Source organism: Mauremys mutica, chromosome 9 (genome assembly GCF_020497125.1).
Source record: "Mauremys mutica isolate MM-2020 ecotype Southern chromosome 9, ASM2049712v1, whole genome shotgun sequence".
Taxonomy (NCBI): domain Eukaryota; kingdom Metazoa; phylum Chordata; order Testudines; family Geoemydidae; genus Mauremys; species Mauremys mutica.
In genome coordinates this window covers 21,536,056-21,558,277 of record NC_059080.1, presented here as the reverse complement: position 1 = coordinate 21,558,277, position 22,222 = coordinate 21,536,056, and the positions used below count along the sequence as shown (strand labels likewise).

Sequence of the window (22,222 nt, the reverse complement as noted above, 5' to 3'; positions counted from 1 at the left end):
ATTGCTTGCTCATTGTGACCATATTGTTAAAAAAATCAAATGTGAATTATTTACAATCCTGGTAACCTTTACCCATATTCCATCCTGTTTGTAATTAGCGATTATCCTCATATTGCAAAGTTTGGAACTGAGCCCAATCTAAACATCCCCAAATTTGGGGGCGAGGCATTCTGGTTAGGGTGTGGTGTCTGTAGTTGAAATATCAATTTTGCTACCAAAAATAATATTGCTATTTTAAAATGTAACATATGGTTGAAATATCCACTAGCAGAGTGTATTATTAAAAGCAGTTCATGTTTGGTGAGGAGTAGACTTGAGTGAATAGTGGAAAATAATGTGCAAACCTGGTAGTTAAATCTGAATGGCACTTCAGTCTGACCATTGTACTCCTTTTCTGTTTTTCAGATATTTTTGCAGTTGTGTTTTGTTCACAGGAACGTTTAAGCAGAAGCTTTTATTTGTGTAAACATTAGTGTTGCCAGAAAAGCCTTGCTTTAAGTCATCCAATCAGAAAACAGAAATCATTGCATGTGACTGAGCTGATCAATCAAACAGTCCCAAATATTTAATTGCATGCACAAGCTAGAAAATGCACTGTGAGCACTTGTTTAACAGCCCATCAGCCCAAAGATATTTGGTCAAGTGGTTCACTGAACTGTTACGAGTAACGGACATATTTGTAGAAAATGTGATTTGTCAGGGTTTCTCAAACAGGGGTCGCCGCTTGTGCAGGGAAAGCCCCTGGCAGGCCAGGCCAGTGTGTTTACCTGCCTCCAGGGGTGGCTCCAGGCACCAGCACGCCTAGCACGTGCCTGGGGCGGCAAGCCACGGGAGGCGCTGTGCCGGTCACCGCGAGGATGGCAGGCAGGTTGCCTTTGGTGGCATGCCTGTGGAGGGTCCACTGGTCCCACGGCTTCGGCAGACCTCCCGCAGGCGTGCCGCCGAATCCGCGGGGCCGGGGACCTCCTGCAGGCAAGCCGCTGAAGACAGCCTGCCTGCCGTGCTTGGGGCAGCAAAATACCTAGAGCCACCCCTGCCTGCCCCGTCCTCAGGTCCGGCCAATCGCGGCTCCCACTGGCCGCGGATCGCTGCTCTGGGGCAATGGGAGCTGCTGGAAGCGGCGTGGGCCGAGGGATGTACTGGCCACTGCTTCCAGCAGCTCCCATTGGCCTGGAGCAGCGATCCGCAGTGAGTGGGAGCCGCGATCAGCCAGACCTGCGGACGCGGTAGGAAAACACACCAGCCCGGCCCTCCAGGGGCTTTCCCTGCACAAGCGGCGACCCCTGTTTGAGAAACCCTGTGATATGTACATGTACAGAGGAATGAGCCAAATCCCGAGAATCAGCCATTCACAATGCAAATCTTGACACGAGTGAGCAGAGCTTCTTTACCTTCTGAACATTGCAAATGTAAGGCGATTGGACAGAGGGTCCATAAGGAGTCAAGCTCAGTGAAATTCCATATGAAATTACTTTTGCTGTAGGACTCTCAAGCTGCAATGCTATGGGCCTCCTTATTCCAGACACAATTAGATATCTTTCTTTATAGGTGCTTTTCTTTATTAGCGTCAATAAAAAAAAATCACACATAAGCTCTGCCAAGAATTTATTTTGCTGCTGTTAATATACAAGGTCCTGTCCCAGAATTTAGGTTAAGAAAGACTCTTTAGAACTAGTGGAACTGGTCACAGTACGAGGTCAGCCTGGCTTCAACAGAATAGAACAGAACAGTTGTAACCCACTGGTCAGGGTGTGTGATGTGTCTCCATCTATATCCGATTCACAGAGGATGTGAGTCTGTTACAGCCCCACTGATCTAGCCTGGCTTTTTAGCTGTAGACACTCAGGGTTTTAATTCTGGAGGTCTAATTCTTGGTGTTGGCCAGGATGGTGACCATCACACAGTCACTACGGGTTTTGTCACCACTCTTCCTAGGGATGAGTGGCTGTTACCCAAGCTCAGCACCCTATTGAAAACCTTGTGCAGAAATATATAACACTTAATCTGTGTACATGTATGGCTGTGATTTTCCTGCCACAAATTAAGTAGTTTTGTTTGTTGTATAAACAATCATTAATATTTGGGTGTTTGAGTGAATTTAGTGTTGGCAAAAGGGGTTGGATGGACACCCAGGAAGCTAAAGTCTGCTTTTTATCCGTAAGACTGGTAAAGGATGGGCACTGGTGATGTAAGCCTTCCTTGCACTCTCCCACTGCAAATATGCTGAATTGCTAATCTGGGCGGGGACACCGCTGGGCTGTGAGTGAGCTTCTGCCTTCATGGCCTATTAATCATTGGCCTCTCTACCGAGACAGCAAACATGGGGGCCAATTCGAGCCAAGTGTGATGGTGGGTTTCTTTGTGTGAGATGAACATGTTTCTTCTAGGAACCAGACTGCGACAAAGCAATCCCTTTTCCATAGGTCACCGAACAGCCATCAGACTGTTATTTTCAGTCATTAGTAACCCAGTCTGGATTGGAAAGATCACCTTAGAAGTGAAAGGCTACATATGCCATTACTGATCTAGCCATTCCATGCAACAGACTTATGTGCATTGATTGCAATCTCTGGGAGAGTTAAATGCCTTTAACTATCGTCATTCATGACCTTACTGACAAGACAGCATTGAAGGGGCCGGGTTGCCCATTCATTCAGTAGGGAAACCTGTGAAAATGCAGAAGGAATCAGGTGGAATGCAGAATGTCAGGTCAGAATCTCAACTAGCATCACTTAGCGTGTCTCCACTGAAATCAGTGGAGCTCTGCTGATTTTTGCCAGCTGAACATCTGGCCTGTTAAATTAAGTTCTTGAACTGTAAAAGTGGAACAGGGCTTCACTTCGTTTGCTGTCCTTGTGTTGAGGTGAAACTTGGCTTGAAAATTGTGAGCATTGTTGAGCCGAGGTGCCCAGGGAGCAGCTGCAAGGAACGTGATAAGTTTCCGTGGGAGCTTGGTAGAGTTTTAGCTTTCTTTGGAGAGTTAATTTCATTCCATTTTTAGGGACAGTCCTTGCATCTTTGAAGTCAATGGGAGCTTTGGTGGGTTCTTCAACTGGAACAGGATCCAGCTCATTCGTAGCTGTAAGGCCCAGCATTCATATGATCAGTGGGTATTGGGGATTTCCAGCACCAAACCTCTAGCTCCTCTCTACCCAGGTCATTACAGTCAGGATAGTTTATAACTCTTGCATTTTAAAGGAGCTTTAAAGTGGGCATGAATTACATTGCACTGCCAGAGTGCTGGCCATAGCAGGACTGCCTCATAGTATGGAAGGTGCTTTTGGATCCTTCTGGATGATGTAGTGTAGTTAGCAGTCTATTCCTTGACTGCTTAATCCAGGCCAGGACATAGGCAGTGCTCTGGGTGATGATGCTAGGCAGCAGAGACTGTGTGTAGTCAGTTTGGAAGCTAGAGAGTCAGAGAGAATGACAGAGTCTGTTCCAGCAGCCTCAGTGAAGAATCTCCTTTATATCATTGTGTCTAAGTCCTGCCTCTTTGCTCCCTTGGGAGCTGAAACGGATGAAAGGGGCTCTGTAAACGCAACATCTCGTCATTCTGAAGATTTGAATTCTGTCTGCTATGTGAGTGATGGGTTGTTTTATTCATTGTGTGCTCCAGGTGATGACTCTCTGAGGCATGTTGCCCATGTGTTTTCCCTACAGTGAGGTGTAGGCTTAGCTTATGTTGTGCTAAGTCTTCCGTAGGCTTCGGGGCCCAGGTGCCATAACACTGAGCGATGGGCCCAGATCCAAACACCCCTGAATATTAGTTGGAAGGATTGGAATTTGGTGGCTTGATCCTGTCTCTAGTCGCTTTTCTACTGGGTATTTGTCCTGCTCTTGTGCTGCTGGGGAGGCAGTGATGAAATTTTCACTGGGTGTTGCTGAGCCTGGAAAGGGGCAGCGTGGCAAGCTCAGCTTTCCATTGGGCTGGCTAGGGTCTATTATAGACCCTGCAAAGTCATCAAAAGCCCGGGGTGGCTTGTGGAGGAATATATCCTTACCTAAGCCTCTCCGTCCCTCCAGGGTTGCAGCTAATTAAATTATAGGCACCCACCTCCTAAGTAGGCTCAGGGTCTGCGAAGCAATCATGAAATGGTGCTGTCGTCCTCCTGCTCAATCTGCAAATGAGCTACCACCTGACTTTTAGAGGTAAACTGCATAGTCACTTATCCTATGAAATCAAGAGATCAGAGCAGTGGATAAGGAGTCTCAGTGTAATTCATTCATCTGAACTTTTATCTGTCCAGAGCTGCGATTGGTGCTAATTACAGTCACTGCTCATGAACTCCCAGACCTATCACTGCACTAAAAATATCAATATTGTTAAACAGTTTTTATTTTATCCTCACTGTGAAACTAACGTGCAGGAATTGTGTAGTATTAAGTTCATACCTAAACTGTTCTTCAATATATCTTTAATATAATCTGTGCCTCTTTGCTTCATTATAAAGTTCTGTTTGAAAAACACTGTAGCAATTAATTTCATGTGGGGGGCTCTTGCTGTCAGTTCCTGGAACTGAACTATTCAGGAATGGTGGCTGGGCTTTTCCAGTTGAGGCTCTGCCTTTGGAATTCATTCCTCTTCGTGATCTTCCAGACCTTGCCAAGGTTGGCAGCTTTGATAGCACAAGGAGTTTATTTTCTTCTGGTTTCATTTGTTTGGTTCCTTTTATTTTATTTTATAAAATTGTATTCCAGATAATTGAGTTGCTGCAGTTTATTTGGAGACAGGAACTGTTGATTTATGTGACTGCTCTACTGGCTAGTGTGTGTGTCTCCCAGTACTCTCTACAGGATGGAATCAAAACTGCTTAGCTGTGTGTCAGACATACTACACTGCTGACGACTAAGAAAGATTCTTGTTTAGCTCCAGTAGTAGAGATCTAGGGGGTTTGGATCAGGAAGAAATGTGTTCTCTACCTGCTTTTGCCTTACCGTTGTGAGTGGCTGTGTTGATTAATCCAACCCGTTGTGAGTAGTTTACATCATTTGCCTTTTTAATTTTTGTATGATGATTCCAGTTCATGGTAATAGGTGAAATAAATAACCAGTAAATCAAGTACTAATCCCACCATCCTCAGAGCAATTACGATGGACTCTTCCCTTGCCACAGAAACTGCTCCGTTGCTCAAATCAGTTTCTTTTTATAATTATGAGACATGTTCAGCCAGCCAGATCCCTAGGGGAGACTCCTATTCCTTTCCATTTTCAGGGAAGGATGGCTCTTGGGATGAAACGTTACATGAACGAAGGTTTGTCATTCCTGATCAAACCATTTATCCATCTGGTCCAGTATCCTGTGGTGGTCAATACCTGATGCCTCTGATGTTATCTATAACAGCATTTCATTACCGCAGTGGGCGAGGGAGCTTGCAAAGACTGGATTGACATTTTATTAACATTTAAACATTTATTTTATATCATTTTAATAATACTGGACCAATTTTCATGCTGACTTACCCCCTCCACCGACTATCCCCCCTAGTGCAGCCTCACAGAAGATTAAACTGGCCATATATTTACAGGAATGTTTCTCAATAAGGCTCCGATTCATCCAAGCACGTCAGCATACCTAACTTTAAGCATGTGGGTAATGCCAGTCTCTGTTCAGAAACCTGGGAATAGTGCTTTACTGAATCAGAACTGGTGTTGGGTGTCTGGGCTGACCCCTTTTGGAGAAAGATGGTGCCATTCGTTGAGCAGTTCCAGCTTTGAGCTCCAGAATTTCACAAGGTAACTGACCCACGTGAAAAGGTTATGTTTTGTAGCTGTTTGTAATTACTCTATGTGCAAGTAGCTATGTCACAAAGGCGAAGAATCTTAATGTACCCGGTGCATAAAAGGGACTGAAAAGCAATTATGGCAACACATTGAACTAGAGAATTTGTCAATACTCCAGAGCCAGTTAAAGCCCAAATTGGCAATGTTATATGGGGGTAACTCAGTCTCAATGCCAGCTCTTTTTTCTTTATTACTGCTCTGACTTTTAATGCATTTTCTCCTCTCCAAGTGTGTATATATCTCTGTGTTGCTGCTCCTAGTATTAATGAGAGCTACATGGATTCATCAAGATGAGAGTAAGCAGTACTGGACCCCTGAGTCTACTAATGTAAAAAGTATGAAAGCAGTTAATTTCTCTGGTGTCAGGCTATATCTTCAAGAAAACCAAGTCAACAAAGAAGAAAGTTACTCGCTCTAAATTAACCCTCAAGTCTATACTGACTCCCCACTATATAAAGCCTCCAGACAAATGCACTAGCAACTGAGCAACATGAGGATATCAGAAGCCCCGCTATCCCAATCAGGCCCTTTCAGCTGAAATCTGTCCATTAGACAAATTCATCAAAGGGCTTAAATGCAAAAAGGGAATTTTTCTGCCTCACGCTTAACCTTTGTGTGATTGCACCTCTTTGGAGAATAAGCAAATCAAGTGGAAATGCCCTCCCATTGGAGTCATCAATGATTTAGCTGTATTCAGTTTCTATAATTTCTGCTGAGAGGTTTAAAAATAAATAAATAAAGGGATTATGAGGAAATTATAAAAGAGCTAAATTACATAGTGATTGGTTTAGGCAACATTTTCTTATATGTTCCTAATATATCGTCATCATTAAGACCCGACAAATGTCAGACTGAAACACACTGGCTGTGGTTTCAGTGGTATGTAGAACTCAGGTGAGCCTTCCGTCTAATCAGTCTGGTGATTGTGCTGTAGAGATGGTTTTGGTGATGGAGATGTATGACTATACCGCTGCAGAGTTATAAATGCTCTCCTTGGGAAGCCTTTGAGATGACGGCATTGTTATTGCAACAAACGGTCTCATGATTAACAGTCTCATCAATCTGTGTTGTAAATGTTACTACACGTGAGGGAACAATGCAGTTAAAATGCCGGAGGGCGATCCAACAAGGGAGTGGGGGATATCATTCTCATAGGAGCATATGAATCAAACTACAGTATCCTCATTTGGCTGGGAGTTTCTAACAGGATCGCTTTTGTTTCTGAGTGTTTTGGGTTTACTTTGAATAATGATTTCTGCTTCCTGAATGCCAGCAGTCTGTACGTTTTTTTTTTAAAAGAATTTCTGACTTTCAGCCCTTATAGACATGCTCTGTAGAATGTAATAGAAAATTATACCCATTCCAGAGCACCTTTGCACCATCCTATAGAACGTTTGGCCTTGTCTACACAAGAAATATTTTTTTGGTATAACCAAAGGTGTGAATTTAAACCAGTAAGGCTATACTGGTGTACCCCACTGAGTGGGTACTCTCATTCTGGTATAAGAATGGACTTTTTTTTTTTGTGTGTTTAGCTTATGTTAACCTAAAACAAAAAAAGCCACTCTTATACCAGAGTAAGTGTCCACCTGGAGGTTATACCGGTATAACTATATCTGTATAACTGCTCTGGTACACAGGTAAAAGGCCTAATGAAGAATTATATCCCTTCTATAGAACTGTTCAACTTACCTCGAGACAGGACATCATTCTCTCAGAAATTCTGTAGGTGTTTGGAATAAATTCTAGAGACCCTTATTTGTTCGATCCCTGTTAAATTTTATAGGGCTTTTTCATAAGGGTGAGGGTGAACAACTGCCCCTTCATGCTATACTTTCTCGTGAATAAGGGTGTGATGGCTTTAAGATGGCAGCACTCTTTGGGGAATTTTTTTTTTTTTGTAATTTCCCAGAGTATTTAGTTTAATTTTTGTTTGTAAGTGAATTTAGTGCTCGTGAAAGGTTCTGGACTGAAAGCTCTGGGGACTGAAGCCCTAAGTATTGGGCATGCTTCCCCATCAGTGTGTCCCCACCCTGCTCTGGAGAGACCAACCTGAACGCTGCTTTGGAATATGTGTTTTGGTCTCCAAGGCAAGTCAATCCTTGGCTTCTCTTTTGAGACTGCCAACGAGGAGACCAATTAGTGCCAATCCAATTGTGGCAGCAAATGCTCAACAGTGCTTTGCAGCAGTGGCTGATCTTACCAACTAAAATGTGTGCTTCACACTTGGCTGCTCCACTGGGGATTTGGAAATAGCTTTATGTGAAGTTGTTCAGTTGGAAATAAGCAGGGAAGGGTGGTTGCTGGGAAGGAACAGACATGAGCCCTTAACTGTAAATCACAGAATAAAGGAAAACTCAGTGTGAGGTTCACACATTTCCCATGTCCTTCTCCCAGTCGCTACATCTACAAAGCAGAGTTGGAGCAAGGTCCCTTTGTAGAGATGCAGCCAGCTCTTGGCCAGAAGTTTTAAACTCTAGTCTGTTTGGAAAAGTTTGGAAACCTAGTGCCCCAGAGAATAATGTAGCTGGATACATTCAAAAAACCTAAGTGCCTGATCCTGCCTCCATTTCAATCAACAGATGCTGAGTACATGTACAATAGTTAGATAGGGATTCAAATAGCTATAGGTATAGATCCAACCTGTTATGCTTAGGCTGGACAAGATGTATGGAATCTGTATCATCATAGGAAGTACTAGTGGCTCATCTCTTCCATAAACTCCCTTTCCTATGACCATATAGGATTGTTCCTTATAGTATGTTCTTTAGTCCAGTTTTAAATTGGTCAAGTGATGGGGCTGGGAGAAGATTCCATCATATAATACATCTCGCTCTTAGTATGGTGTGACTAATGTTTCTTTTCAATTCTTCTTTGTTTACCTGTATTTCTATGTTTATCTTGGTGGGAGCAGTTATTTTATCCAAGAGCAGTGACACCAACCCCTGGACAGAGGGAACAGGCAGAGCCCAGAGCCACCCACCACATTTGAGTTCCTTTGATTTTTCTTGGAGTGTTTTCCCTGGGCTTTGATGACAATCTCTCCCCTTTGGTGGTGGTCTTCAGAGAGCTCTAATAAAAAGAAAGAAAGTGGGTTTGCTTGCTGAGTGGGCATTGTAGCACTAGTCGTTATAATCCTAGCTGGGTGAGTTCAGCCATGGTTTTCCAGTTCTGTACCACAACAAGCCTACAACTTATAACAGCCTTGCCATGCCATATCCACAAGCTCTTAGCTGGCACATGCTGATATTGTTGGGAGATCAGTCTAACTGTTAGCACCTTAATAGTGTTTTTGCTATCACTTTTAAGTTTTTTGTTTTGTTTTTTGGTTTATTGTTTTTTGACAGCCTCCTTAACCTAATGAAATGCCTATTTTTGAAGACTCTGTTGTGTCCTGAAGATTAGATCAGAATGGATCAGGGAGGAAGAGCAGTGAGAGGCAGTGTGGTCCAGTTGATAGGGCACTCAAGAGATGTGGGTTCTACTCCTGGCTCAGCCACCAATCTGCTGTATTATGACCTAGGCCCTCCACCCCTCTCTTCCTCTGCTTCCCCTTGCACCCGTGATCTGTCTTGTCTATTTAGACTGAAAGTTCCCTGGGACAGGAACTGTCTCTCACTGTGTGTTGGTACAGCAGCTAGCACTGTGGGGATGTGATCGTGATTGAAGAGTTCGAGGTTCTATTGCAATACAAATAATAATAACTGATGCAGAGTGGGCCTAATGGTGCATGGCACTGAACTCCTGTTAAGTCAGTGAGAGTTGTGGGCAACCCCAGTGAAAAGGCATTGTTTGGACTGGTTAACAGTAACAACAACACTCATTCACCTATGCAACCCGTCTTTTCTATCAGCAGGCGCCCAGAGACCGCAGGGGGTTTAACCATCTAGCAGAGTTCCCCATCTACATTTGCATTCATTGTGTGTGATCCATGCATCAGAGACCCTCAGTCTAAAGTCATTGGGCTCCCATTGACCTCTCTGAGAGTTAGATGGTGGCCTAAAGTAATAGGAGCTGGACCGCAGGTGGCTCTTTGCACTTACACTTCCTCACCTGCTCATTCGCTCCCTAGCTCGCTCACTTGATCTCCCATTCACCAGTTTGGTCATTTGTTCGCAGGTTTACTCTCAATCTGGGGGAACGGGATAAAAAGTAATGCCACGCAAAGTAGGCTGAATATCAGGAAAAGCAGCCTCAGGATGGGATCAATAAGACTGGGCATAAGATTCCCCCAGTGAAGTGAGGGAAAGCCCCATTACTTGCTTGGGACAGATTGGACAAAATGCTAGAAAATGTCCCATAGGAAACAGTCCCGAACTGATCACTGGGAGATGGTCCAGATGGGATCTGAGAGGGTTTTTCTGTTTCTTAGTCTATGTAAAAGTAACAGTAAGTCCTCAGTACATGAGGCCCCAGCGTTGAGCCGTAAGGTGAGACAGTTTCGTCTGGAGTTGGGAGTCAGGGTTTGTGACGAAGTGGGACTGTTCTTAATGTTTCCTCTGAATAGTGTGTGGATGCCTCAGTTTCTGGCCGACACTCTGTCTCCTGGCAGCTAATGGCACGGGCCCTTCCCCCCTGCAAGGGAATGCTAAAGGTGTGGAAAAAACAAAGAGGTCAGGTGACCTCCTGTCACGGGAAAGGAACTCAGCAAAGAAGGAGCAGCTGGAGGGGGTTTCAGTTTGGAGCTGGCTGGAGACGGGAAGTGAGGGCAGACGGGGCTGTCTGGCTCACTGGGCCCCAGAATGGACCTGGCTGAGGGGTCCCATTCTCTGTACCTACAAACTCTGTTTTAAACCGTGTTCCTGTCATCTAATAAACCTCTGTTTTACTAGCTGGCTAAAAGTCGCGTCTAATTGCAAAGTGGGGGTGTGTGCAGAACCCTCTGGCTTCCCCAGGGCCCCACCTGGGTGAACTCGCTGTGGGAAGCGCACGGAGGGGTAAAGAATACTAAACGCTCCAAGGTCAGACCCAAAAAGGTAAAGCCGTGTAAGCTTCTTGCCCTAAAAACAGTCTGCTCCAAGGGAGAGGAGGCTCCCCAAAGTCCTAACTGGCTTTGTGGGGAGCAGTTCCAGAGCATCGCCCGGAAACTCCATAACATGGTTCTTGGCTTCTGTTCGCAGCTCAGCCACTGACTTCGTGTGTCCTTGGGGAAATTGTTAACTTCTTTATGCGGAGTCAGTTCCCCATCAGTGAAATGGGTATAACAGTTCTCACTTATCACAGAGGAGTACTGCCATTCTGAATTACTATGTGTTTAGACAGTGTGTTGGGATCCTGCAATGAAAGGTACTATACAAGCTGCAGAATATTATTATAATGATATTGTGGAGACACCAAGTGTTGTTAGTATGTTTTCCAGAAACGGTCAGTTGTGGATTTTAGTAGGGGAGCTTCCTTCCTTTCCTTTCCTTTCCTTTCCTTTCCTTTCCGAAAATGTCACATAGGAACTGGATCAAACCAGTGGTTTATCTAATCCAAAATTCCGTTTCTGGCAGTAGCCAATACCAATTGCTTGACAGGAAGGTGGAATGAGCCCTGAAATGGACAATCATTCTGTTCTAGTCAGATTCTTATACCATGCCCAATACCATGATATCTGAGTCCCTCTGTGGTATCTGAGAACCTATAACCTGGTCACAGGGGAAGTTGTTTCCCAACTCCAGGCAGCTAGTGGTTAATTTATGCCCTGAAGCATAGCAAAAATTAAACAGTAAAAATTAAACTCAAAGCTTCTAATAAGAAATGGATACTAGTAAGAAATTAATTCTGCTCAAGGCCTTTGCCTTCTGCTGTTATTGCACAGAGAGATCACTCAGAGGAAGAAGTCATTTACACCAAGTGGCTTCTGTGCTTTTGGGCTCTTCAGTTCAACACAAGTAGCTGACAAGTATAACTGGTTTTAATGGGACCTAAGACTTTGGTCTACAAGTGCATGCAGAATTCATTATGCCTCAGAAACAAAAGCAAATTATCATCTGCTGTGTTTTCCTAGCTGGAAAAGTACCTACCTCCATAGTTTGTCTCTGTTGCACACTGATATTGTTTGTGTAGTGATGAGTGAACTTTAAGAAGCTGGGGGAAGAATTAGGCTTGTGCCATAACATACGAGTCCAGATTCCATTTCCCGAGCACCTATTCAGGTCCAAAGTTTTATTCAAGCTCCATCTCCAATTGGAAAAACAGGTTTAAAAAAAAATCTCAAAGTTCAGTTGCCATTGCAAATTCATCCAACCCTTCTTGGGCTGAAAATCTGGTGAGATCAAGCTTTCTCATGAGACTTTTGGTACTTCCTACCATTGGCTTGGTTTGATGTGCCACATGAGAACAGCCTTGCTCATGTGGTTTCAAGTATGTTGAAGCCAGGATGTGAGATGCATGTTGGATTAGGAAGAGAGAAAGCTCATTTCAGGTTTTGAACTTCAGAACGGTTTTGATGGATTTGGTTTGCATTTTTGGCCAAGGTGCTACCTCTTTGTCTATTTTTATCCAGCTATTTATATCACAGCCATCATTATAATATCTGGGTTGGTGCTTTTATACTGACTAGTAGGTCATCTCTACTGTCATGAGTGATGACTGAATTGAAGACCTAAGGTGTCCATGTAGAGATGGGAATGAGCCAGAAAGTTAGTATGGGTTTGAAATGCCTTATGGGTTAGGCATGTCCAAATCAGGTTTTGATTCAGCTCACTATAGAGATTGGAGCTTTCTGGTGTATTTGGCTCTTGATCTGAATTTCCCTAGATTTTATAGGATTTGGTTCTAACCTGTCTCTAGTTCATTGTCTGTTGTTGTGGCTGCAGATGTCAAGCCCCATCTCTATAACCCTGCCTTGTACTAGTCAGGCTGCCTTACAGGTACAGCCCAATGTCTCACAAAGTGAGCCAGAGAGAGAATTAGACTTTTGCTTCTAGGTTGTGGCATTTTTTTCAATGGGTGCAACATATGTGATGGCTGGAGCCTGAATCCTGCCAACTTGCCTCACTCTTTTTTGTTTTAGATCACATCTTATTTGTGTTCTAGAAGGCACAGCCGCCCTCACTGGATTTCGTCAACTGGAATCTCCATTCCTTTGCTTATGTCTCACAATGAGGACAGGAAGGAAGCCCTGGTAAAGCGACATGGGGCCTTTTTTCCATCCTGTGGCACTGAAGAGTGAAAGTGAAGGAATTTAGGCTTTCTTTACTCCTCGTGTATCAACAAATGCCTTTCAGAGTCATTTGGGCTCTGACATCTAGCGAAAGGATCCTTCACATGCTCACAGTGATTAAGGAAGGGAAATGTCCGGCAAACAGCCTTCCTTACCTGGCCAGCAGAGAGTCAGTCACCTACCATCGCTGACCATGGCGCAGTTCTTAGGATTTGAATTGTGTGGGTTACTGTATCCTGCCAGTACAGTAGCAAATCTAAAATAAAATCACTCTGAAGTTTGGTCTAAGGAATATTTTTGTGTGTGGATTCAGTGCCCAGGAATAGCATATGTGGAGAGGTAGAGGGAGGCGGGGTGGTGGTGAAGGGGATTAAGCCCTTTGTGCAAGAGCCCTGTTCCTGGATCATCTTGAAAACTAGTATTCAATATGGTAATTAGCCACATTACAAACTGGTAGGTTTTACTTCTCTTAAGGTGTTAATACACAATACAACTATGAATTAAAATATACAACACTGTCTGTGTAGTGTGTCCTGAAGAGAGACTATCCACAATTAATTAGACATGAAAAATTTAATGGAAACAACAAACGTACATAAAAATGGGATGTGGCTAAACCATGGAGTTGGTAGTTAGGAGATCTAGATTCCATTCCGAGCTCTAGCACTAACTTGTTGTGTGACATAGGTCACGTCACTTAAACTTCTCTGTGCCTTGGTTTTCCCATCTACAAAGAAAGCTAATTCTCCTTCTTGATTTATCATAGAGCTTATTGGAGACCTAACTGATTCATGTTTGTGAGGGCCTTGGGGATCTTCTGTTGTGTTAGAAAAATGCCAAGGGTTGTTATAAGGAAGTCCTGTAGTAGAACCTATCGCCTCTCCAGAGCTGGGCAAATTGTTTGTTTGAAACACATTGCACAATTTATCCAATACATTATTTGCAAATAGGTTGGTTGAATTATCAGCCCAGCATTCCAGTTTTGCAAATAATGTTTAAAAACATTCATTGAGTAATTGATGAATTTCTTTATATTTTCCTTAAATAAATGATTTGACCATTATTTGACCGGCTGTACCCATCTCAGAAGCTTCTCCAAAGCATGTCCTGTAATAAGGGTGTTGTAAAGAGGCTAGACCCATGGGTTGGTCATCAGAACCTGCATCATTTTTCCAGACTAATTCTTGCCTAACTACCAGAATGCTAATTCAGAGCCCAGTGTTCTAATATGCTGAGCACCTCCTGTGCGGTATGAAGTGCCTTTAACTCCCATTAAGTTCAGTTCGACCTGTTCCTTGCAGAAGGAACTGTGCACCAAATGCCCAAGCTATGACATCTGTATGGAAGTTAAATACACATCAAGGTGCCTTCTACTTGGGTAGGTTAGGTTCAGTGCTAGTCCCATTAAGGGCTTCTTGTTAAATAGGTCCCCTTATCAAGCTGAGCCCTAGTGCATTCTCTGTCTGCAGTGTGCGATTGTAAGGAGTTTGTTTTTGATGAATTTCCAGGGAGTTCTAGAAAGGGCTGTAAAACAGAAATTTGTAGAAAGAATATTTTTTCTTCACTTGTCTCTGGACTTGAGGACAAGTAAATGGTCACTTTTGTTAGCAAGTACTTAATGTCTTTAGGGCTACTGGTCCACCAAATCTGGATGTTCTTTGGAAAATGTTGGAACCTGACAATATCACTGGGAAAACTTGCAAATATAAGCAACCTACTGTCTTTATGAAAAAGGCAGAGGTGCAGTCAAAGGGCCTGGGCATAGGACATGGAGCCAGGGACTCCTGAGTTCAGATCCTGTCTCTGAAACGGACTCCTTCTGTGGCCTTGGGGATGTCATGTGACTCCACTCCCTCAGTTTACTCATTTGTAAAATGGGTGTAACTAATCTTACTTTACCTACTGTTGATGGGGAGAATACTCTGTACTTGTAGTGTGCTTTGACGATGAAAAGCATTAAGTATCAACTTGAGCTAGATTTTGTTTTCTATGCACAACTGATTCTGGTAACTGAAGAGTTGAAAGTCCACCAGTATTCTTCGCAAACTTATGAAGCTTGACTTCTTAGAGGAATGTCAGCTCAAGGAATGGGGTAAAACAAGTCCTGCAAATCTATTCATGAGGATCTGTCTTCTTATACACTCAGAACCTGTGCAATAGTCAGGGGCGGCTCCAGGCACCAGCACACCAAGCGCGTGCCTGGGGTGGCAAGCTGCGGAGGGAAGCCTGCCGGTTGCCATGAGGGTGGCAGTCAGGCTGCCTTCGGCGGCATGCCTGCAGGAGGTCCGCCAGTCCCGCGATTTCCGCAGCAATTCGGCGGCGGGTATGCGGAAAGCATGGGACCGGCAGAGCTCTCGCAGGCATGCCGCCAAATCCGCGTTACCAGCGGACCTCCCTCAGGTGCACCGCCGAAAGCCACCTGACTGCCTTGCTTGGGCAGCAAAATACATAGAGCCGCCCCTGGCAATAGTGGTTAAAGATTTACTGCAAGTTCCTTCTATGCAGGCAAATTTTTGATCAGACATTTCTTTATTGGCTGAACTTCTAGAAGAGGAGTCAGAATCCTCTGACAGTTCGCAGGGCCTCTGCTTTCATGTAGCCTCCATGATGGGTTGTTTTCTTTTGTGTGTCTTGCATTGTTAACCTAAATTGAGTGGACATCTGTGGCTGTTAAGTTCTTGCCATGTGGAAAGTTCCTAATGGCTGCAGAGTTGGGTCTCTTGCTTCCCGAGATGAAATACTGATTTGGAACTGAGCCCGTATCAACCACATCTAATACTTCTCAAGCTACACAATTAAAGAGCAGGGTTTGAGGAGGTGATCCGAGAAAAGCTGTGCAACTAGCACATGTAAAGCTGTCCCTTCCTGGCATGGTCACCAGGCTATGTATACCCATCCAGTCTTGTCGCTCAGTGTACAGTTTGTTCACTGAACAAAGCATAAGCACAATTTATTCTCCTGTTTAAAACTGTGAGCATCCTTGTGAAAAGCAATGGGTGATCTCAGTTACGGTTGGATTGTTCTCATTTAGACATGCAAGGAGGAGGGTTGACATGACTCATTCCATGCTAATCAGGGGGTTGTGGAGAATTAGATGGCTCAGAAAACTGTTAATGGAAAACAGAACCTTTCACCTCTAGGTCACTGATATGAATATAGCCTAACTCAAAAGAGATTGAGTGTTCCGTGTTCATTGTGGCCTGGGGGAGATGAATTCAGGGGGCCTCCGTCTAGTTTCTAGTGGACAGGTGTTTGCATCATGAAACCTACCAGCACAGTCAGCACTAAATTGGCACTCTCAGCAAACTGACCAAGGGTTGGATGGGCTATTGAGTCTGTTCTTCCCTCCAGCTCTGGTTTGAGACAAATCAGTAGGGTGGGGCTGGGAAATTTTGCTCTGCCAAATGCCTATGCTGTACTTGCTCTGTAAATCGAAGATTTCCAACATGGTCATCCATTAGTTGGAATTGTCTGCAAAATCTCAGCCACATCAAGATGGGAATATACCACTTTGCCAAGCAAAATATAAAAGACTGTCCTGTTGCTAAAATTCCTTGCCAAGATGCCATAATTAGGAACACCCAGAAATATACTGTGCTAACTAAAGCATACATGAAAGCCTAGTTTCTTGAAAAGCATGTGTGTGCATAGGTGTGGCTTAGAGGTAGGGTGAGGTCTTTGCTTGTTACTCGTGTAGGGCCTGATCCTGAGAAATTCTGAGCCCCAGCAAACACTGTTCCCTTTAGCATCTCTCAGTGTCAGGACCTTAGCAACTAAGAAATGGGATATTCTATCTATTTAAGTCATAGCAGGGTTTGAATAATGTATTATTAGTAAAAATGGGGGTGTCAATGACAATGATAGTAAATGGGGGGTGGTATTCTAGCTGCGTGTTTTGTTTTTACATTGTGTATGTGAATGTGTTTGGGTCCCCGGACAGAGTGTTTGCTGACAGTCTCTTGTTTTGTTTTTAAAGCTGATCAGTGGTGGTTCTATTGTAAGTGCTGAGGCAGTATGGGATCACGTCACCATGGCCAACCGGGAGTTGGCGTTTAAAGCAGGAGACGTTATCAAGGTCCTGGATGCTTCCAACAAGGACTGGTGGTGGGGTCAGATTGACGATGAAGAAGGATGGTTTCCCGCCAGCTTCGTAAGGGTGAGTGGCTCTCCCTTCCTTATCTCACTGCACTGGACTGTTGCTGTCACCTATGAAACATGGGGCCAATTTTGCATTTAAAACTCCCACTGGCTTCAGTGGGAGATATGGTTGTGCAGTAGATGTGGGCTCAAGCTCCAGTATTTGTATCACTGATGTTGCATGTGTATATCCCAACTGTGCGGCCTTTCTCCATAACCTCCCCATAGCAGACACAAGCAGTCGTCTTTGCAAGGGACATGGACCATTTTCCATTATCTTTGGTTTTATACTGAAGCAGATTTTTGCTGTATCCACCCAGCCCTAGGGGTGCCCCACCACCCCACCCTAACAAAGCAAAGCCTTTCATAGGTAGGAATGACATCAGAGCTTTATTATTATTTTTTGTCTTCAAAGAACAAAGGCACAATAGGAAACCTTCCTAGCTACTGTCAGCTCTTGCCATTTTAATAGGGATCTCTCAGTTCTTCATCAGAGAATCAAGAGCCAGATGTTAACTGTGTCCTTTTTCTTCTCGTGCTTTCTTTCTTTACTCTGGTGGTGGAGGGATAGGCAGGATCATAGATTTTATTCCTTTGAAGCCTAGAGGATGTGGTGCAAAAATGAGGATTTCTTTTCTCTTGTAAAATCATTTAAAGATGATGCTTTCCTTTTAACGTTTCAATCAATTTGACAAGCTCGGTGCTGGTGGGAGGGAAGGCTGTTTTATATTCAATATATGATGAGGCCCAGGCAGTATCCAGCAGTGATGCTGCTTTGTTTTATTTCTCTGCTTAAGTCACCATTTTCCACCTCCACTCCTCCCCCAGCTCCTTTTCTGGGGGTTCCTGCATGATCAAGACGACTCCTCACATTTCTCCCATGTTTACAACGTTCTTTAGCCTTTGAGGTGCCATTATTTGGCAATGACCCTTCTGGCCAAGGGAGCCTGGATAAAACCCATGAACCAGTGCTCCTTAATGGTATATAGAAAACCAGCCCTACTCTCCGCTTACCTCCCACACACACCCTTGCCACTGTGAGACTTCAGCATGTTGCTCTTGATCCTTTCTTAGCTCTGGCCAGACCTGAGATTAAGAGACAAGGGACAGGATCTCAGATGTGGGTCACCTGTGTGGTAATGCAAAGCATGATGATTAGACCACCAGGCTAACTAACCCTCCTGCCTTCATTTTGTTTAATGGAATACGGTGGGCCCCACCTTGCCCCCACTGAGGTCAAAAGGAGATTTGAAAATGTATTTATAGGGGAGCAAGACTGAGCCTTGTCAGATAATGATCCCATTTGTGAAAAATTCCCTGTCTGTGTTGATGAGACAACCTGGGGTTACAAAGGCCAAAGTTTTAAAATCCAATTTTTTTTTGTAATTCCACTCAGTAAAGAGTGAAAATAGCCTGGTCAGTTTCACTTGCCTATTCTCATTCACTAAACCAGTGCTGTTGTCATGTCAGGTTGTAATAGGTTTCATAAACAGCCCCACCACCCATGACCATACTCTTTTTTTTAACACAAATAAACAAAACCACTTAATGTAGGTCCTATACTATTTAATCATTTGGGTCAGTAGCCTCTCAACAATTCCCCTAGCCCATAGCTATTCAAAGGGTATGAAGTTGATTTTAGAAGACAATAAAGACAAAGGAGATCAGTTAAATGAATCCAAAGCCTTGATACACGGAGGCTTCAAAAGATGCATTAACAGTAGTTCAGGGAGCATTCTTGTGCCGAGGGAAGCGTTGGCCTTTACGTGTGAGTTCCTCACCTGTGTTGTTTAATGTCACAGCCTCTTGGCCTGCTCTTGCCTGCACTGAAATCAGGTCACCCATTAATTTCACTGGGAGCAGGATCAAATCCTCCATCTGTGAGATACGTACTCAGCTGGGCTTGAGCTCAGAGTCACTCCCTGGGACTGAATGATGGACACTTGACAAGGCATAAGAGAAGGCAGAATCCATACTGCTGCCACAACTATGCCAATTAATACTTTACAATGTATACTAGGCATTTCAAAAAATTGCAAATGGAGGTCTGCTATGGTGCAGCCCAAGTTCTGCATGGGCAGCTGAAAGGGAAATTCAAATACTTACATCTATAAAGCAGTGACCTTTTTTCCACGCAGTACCACAAACCTGCAAGATACCACAAACCAAGCCACTCTGTCCTGGTTTATCAACTGCAAGAACAACTGCCATTTGAGCTCTCATGTTCTCCTCTTCTCCATTGTCTGCGGTTGCCACAAACCTTTCTTGCCTCTTCATGTCTATTCTTCAAATTCCATTTTTCTCTTTTTACTGACCAAGAAAACCCTCAGGTGTGATTCTCACCAGATGGCTGCTATAGCTTTGGTGGTCTTCAGAGGCAGTGGCTGTAGCCCCTCATTAGCTTGCAGGCCAAGCACTGCACTGTAAAAATTCGTGAGGATTTGGGAGTCAGTCTGCATGCTCCTTCAGGGATTCATCGAGAAACTAATCAGGGGAGATTTGAGCTGTTCTTTCCCTGCCATCTTCTTTCTATACTGTGTACTTTATATTAAACTCATTGCTTTATTGCGTCAAGAGGACTGTGTGTGTTCCTCTCTTTATTTTGAGTCCCAGAGCTAGTCTACACTAGAAGCGCTTAAGTGGTGCAGTTGCACCTCTGTAGCTGCACCACTGTAGCGCATCTGGTGAAGACGCTCTATGCCAACAGGAGAGAGCTCCCCCCGTGGCATAATAAAACCACCTCTGCAAGAGGTGGTAGCTATGTCGGCAGGAGAAGCTCGGTGTAACTTACGTTGCTCAGGGGGGCGGCTTATTCACACCCAAGTGACATAAGTTTTACCTACATAAGTGGTAGTGTGTACAAGCCCCTACTTTATGTATATGACTGCACCAAGCTCCATGGGCTGGCTAGAGTTGTTCTGTTTTGATTTACATGGCAAATATTTGCACTGTCTTTTATGCCATTAAATAATGATAGAAGGAAACAAAGCAATAGAGTCCTGCAGAGGATCAAAAAGCAGTGAGACAGATACAATCCCAGATCATATTACTGCAGACCAGGTGCATTAGAGAACTCAAAACACAGACTGGGAACTGTCCTGTGGAAATGTTGTTTTAGAATGAAGGAATTTCACAGATAGATACGGTGAGGCAATTGGTGGCAGGTGAACCTTGTGTTTGGGAATTGCTTTATAAATAAGCACCCTGAGGTTTAGATCCTTATCAGAACCATCTGAATCTCTGCTAGTTGCAAAACTGAGCTGGAAAAATCTTATTTCTGGGCAGAATTCAGATACTTCCTACCTCCAGTCAAACCATGTGAACAGCTTTTTGCCTGGCATTTGGCACCCACAAAGTCTGACTGTAGGAAAAATTCACATTTGCAAGTGCAAAGGGAATAATTCTGACCTACAGATTAATTTGCACCTTCTGCTCTATGTTTATGTACATAACTGTGAAGGGTTTATGCACACAAATACCTGGAACTTGTAAACTGCATCTGCAGGATTAGCATGTATACCTGTTTGTATGTACAAAACCTGCCTTTATCTTAGGTTCTCTGATTGTGACTTGTGGTTAACCTGAAAGGAGGGAGGGAGATTGGAAGGAAGGACAGGGAGAGGTTGTGAAGTTTGAGAGAGCACAATGATAGATGTTGGGAACAGGGAGTTGCCGGGGTCTGAGAGGAAGCAAAGGAGAGGAGGGCATGTGGCATGGTGAACCATGGTGGATGATTTGCTATAGGAAACCATCCTGTTCTGCCACTCACTCATGGAGAAATGAGGCTATTGAAAGCTCTTTAATCTTAGAGAAGCAGATGAGGGCTCCACAGTTCTTCAGATTGAAGGGTAGATAGAGAGCTTGGTTTGGGTCCAATTGAAATATCTACCTGGTAGTTAACTGCATGCTGTCAAGTGAATATTCCAGGAAACAGTACAGAACTGATCTGTCAGGGTGCAAATGTCATCCCTGTATTTAGCTGCACACTGTCAAGTGAACATCACATGAGCTGACCGGGATCTGACAGGGTGGGAGTTAAGTTTGGAAAAGTGGCCAGAATTTTACTAAAGGAGTCCATGGGTTTATAGCTGTGACACTGTCTGCCATTGGTGGCTCTTCCCTCTTTTCTATAGAGGTGTTGCTTCTGCTATAACATTGCCAGAATTGTATATGTGCTATTTGGCTTTTTGCTGCATTCATATCATGCTCTGTGAATGGTTCCCCATGTGATGGTCCAGAATCACATTTGTGAACTCAAAAGGTTTCTAATATAGAATAATGTCGACTCTACAAAGGCCCAGGAACTGCAGAGCTGATGATCACCACACAGTTGGGTTCCTCCGAACAGAAGTGGGTCCAAACCAAACCCGCAAACTCCACATCCAGATGTGGCTCTCTGTAACGTGCCACACTGAGCCCAGACAGGACTCAAGCACTCCAAAAAGAGATAAACTAAACATGGCCAGGTTTGGGCTTAGCCATTTCCCATGGAAGCAAATTTCAAAGCGGAGAAAACCCTAATGCGTATCACCATGAACCTCAGCCTAGAGACAAACAGCTCATGCACTGCAGTTGAATGCACTTGGCCTTAATTCTGTGGGTTGCCAGGATGAGTCACTGGGATGTATTTCCCAGCACCTGAACAGCAGTGATTCTTGCTCATTTTCATGAGGTTAAACTAATTAGCAAAGAAGGGTCAAGAAGGATTTACCACCTCTCCCTACATGTCAGGGACCTGGAGGTGGAAGGTAGCGCTTCCCTCGAAGCATTGAAGTAGGGTCGTGTGCAGATTCTATCTGGTCATTTCACTGTGGTTTTGGTGTGTAGGGGGGAAGGTGCACTGATAACCTTTGTTCCTTCGTGTCATTCTCAACGTTTCCCTGACTGTTGCAGTTCTAGGCTGACGTACTTGCTGACACGCTACCTTTGCCTCACATTACTTCCTTTCTGGTGGCGAGGAAGTGCTAGATAAAGCTTCGCAGGCTTTTAAAGTACTGTTTTTAGAGCGGTACTAAACCAATGTCTTGTCTAAGTGCTTAACAGCTCATATGCTCTATTTGGTAGGAGTGTTTAACGTTCATTACTGAGTGTTGTGTTTCTCCTCTCTATTGCACACACATCATTCCAAGGGCCATGTCTAGCTGGCTTTCT

The 22,222-nt window shown here is 44.0% G+C and overlaps 1 protein-coding gene across 8 annotated transcripts in view; it reads left to right on the top strand.

Annotated features, from left to right (window-relative positions):
• ARHGEF9 (Cdc42 guanine nucleotide exchange factor 9) overlaps window positions 1-22,222 on the top strand; it is a 306,568-nt gene that overhangs the window by 201,502 nt on the left and 82,844 nt on the right. For all 8 annotated transcript variants that reach the window (XM_045031342.1, XM_045031346.1, XM_045031341.1 and 5 more), the window contains one exon: window positions 16,911-17,090. In XM_045031342.1, coding sequence (XP_044887277.1) covers window positions 16,911-17,090 — 180 coding nt within the window. The remainder of the gene's footprint in view (window positions 1-16,910; window positions 17,091-22,222) is intronic.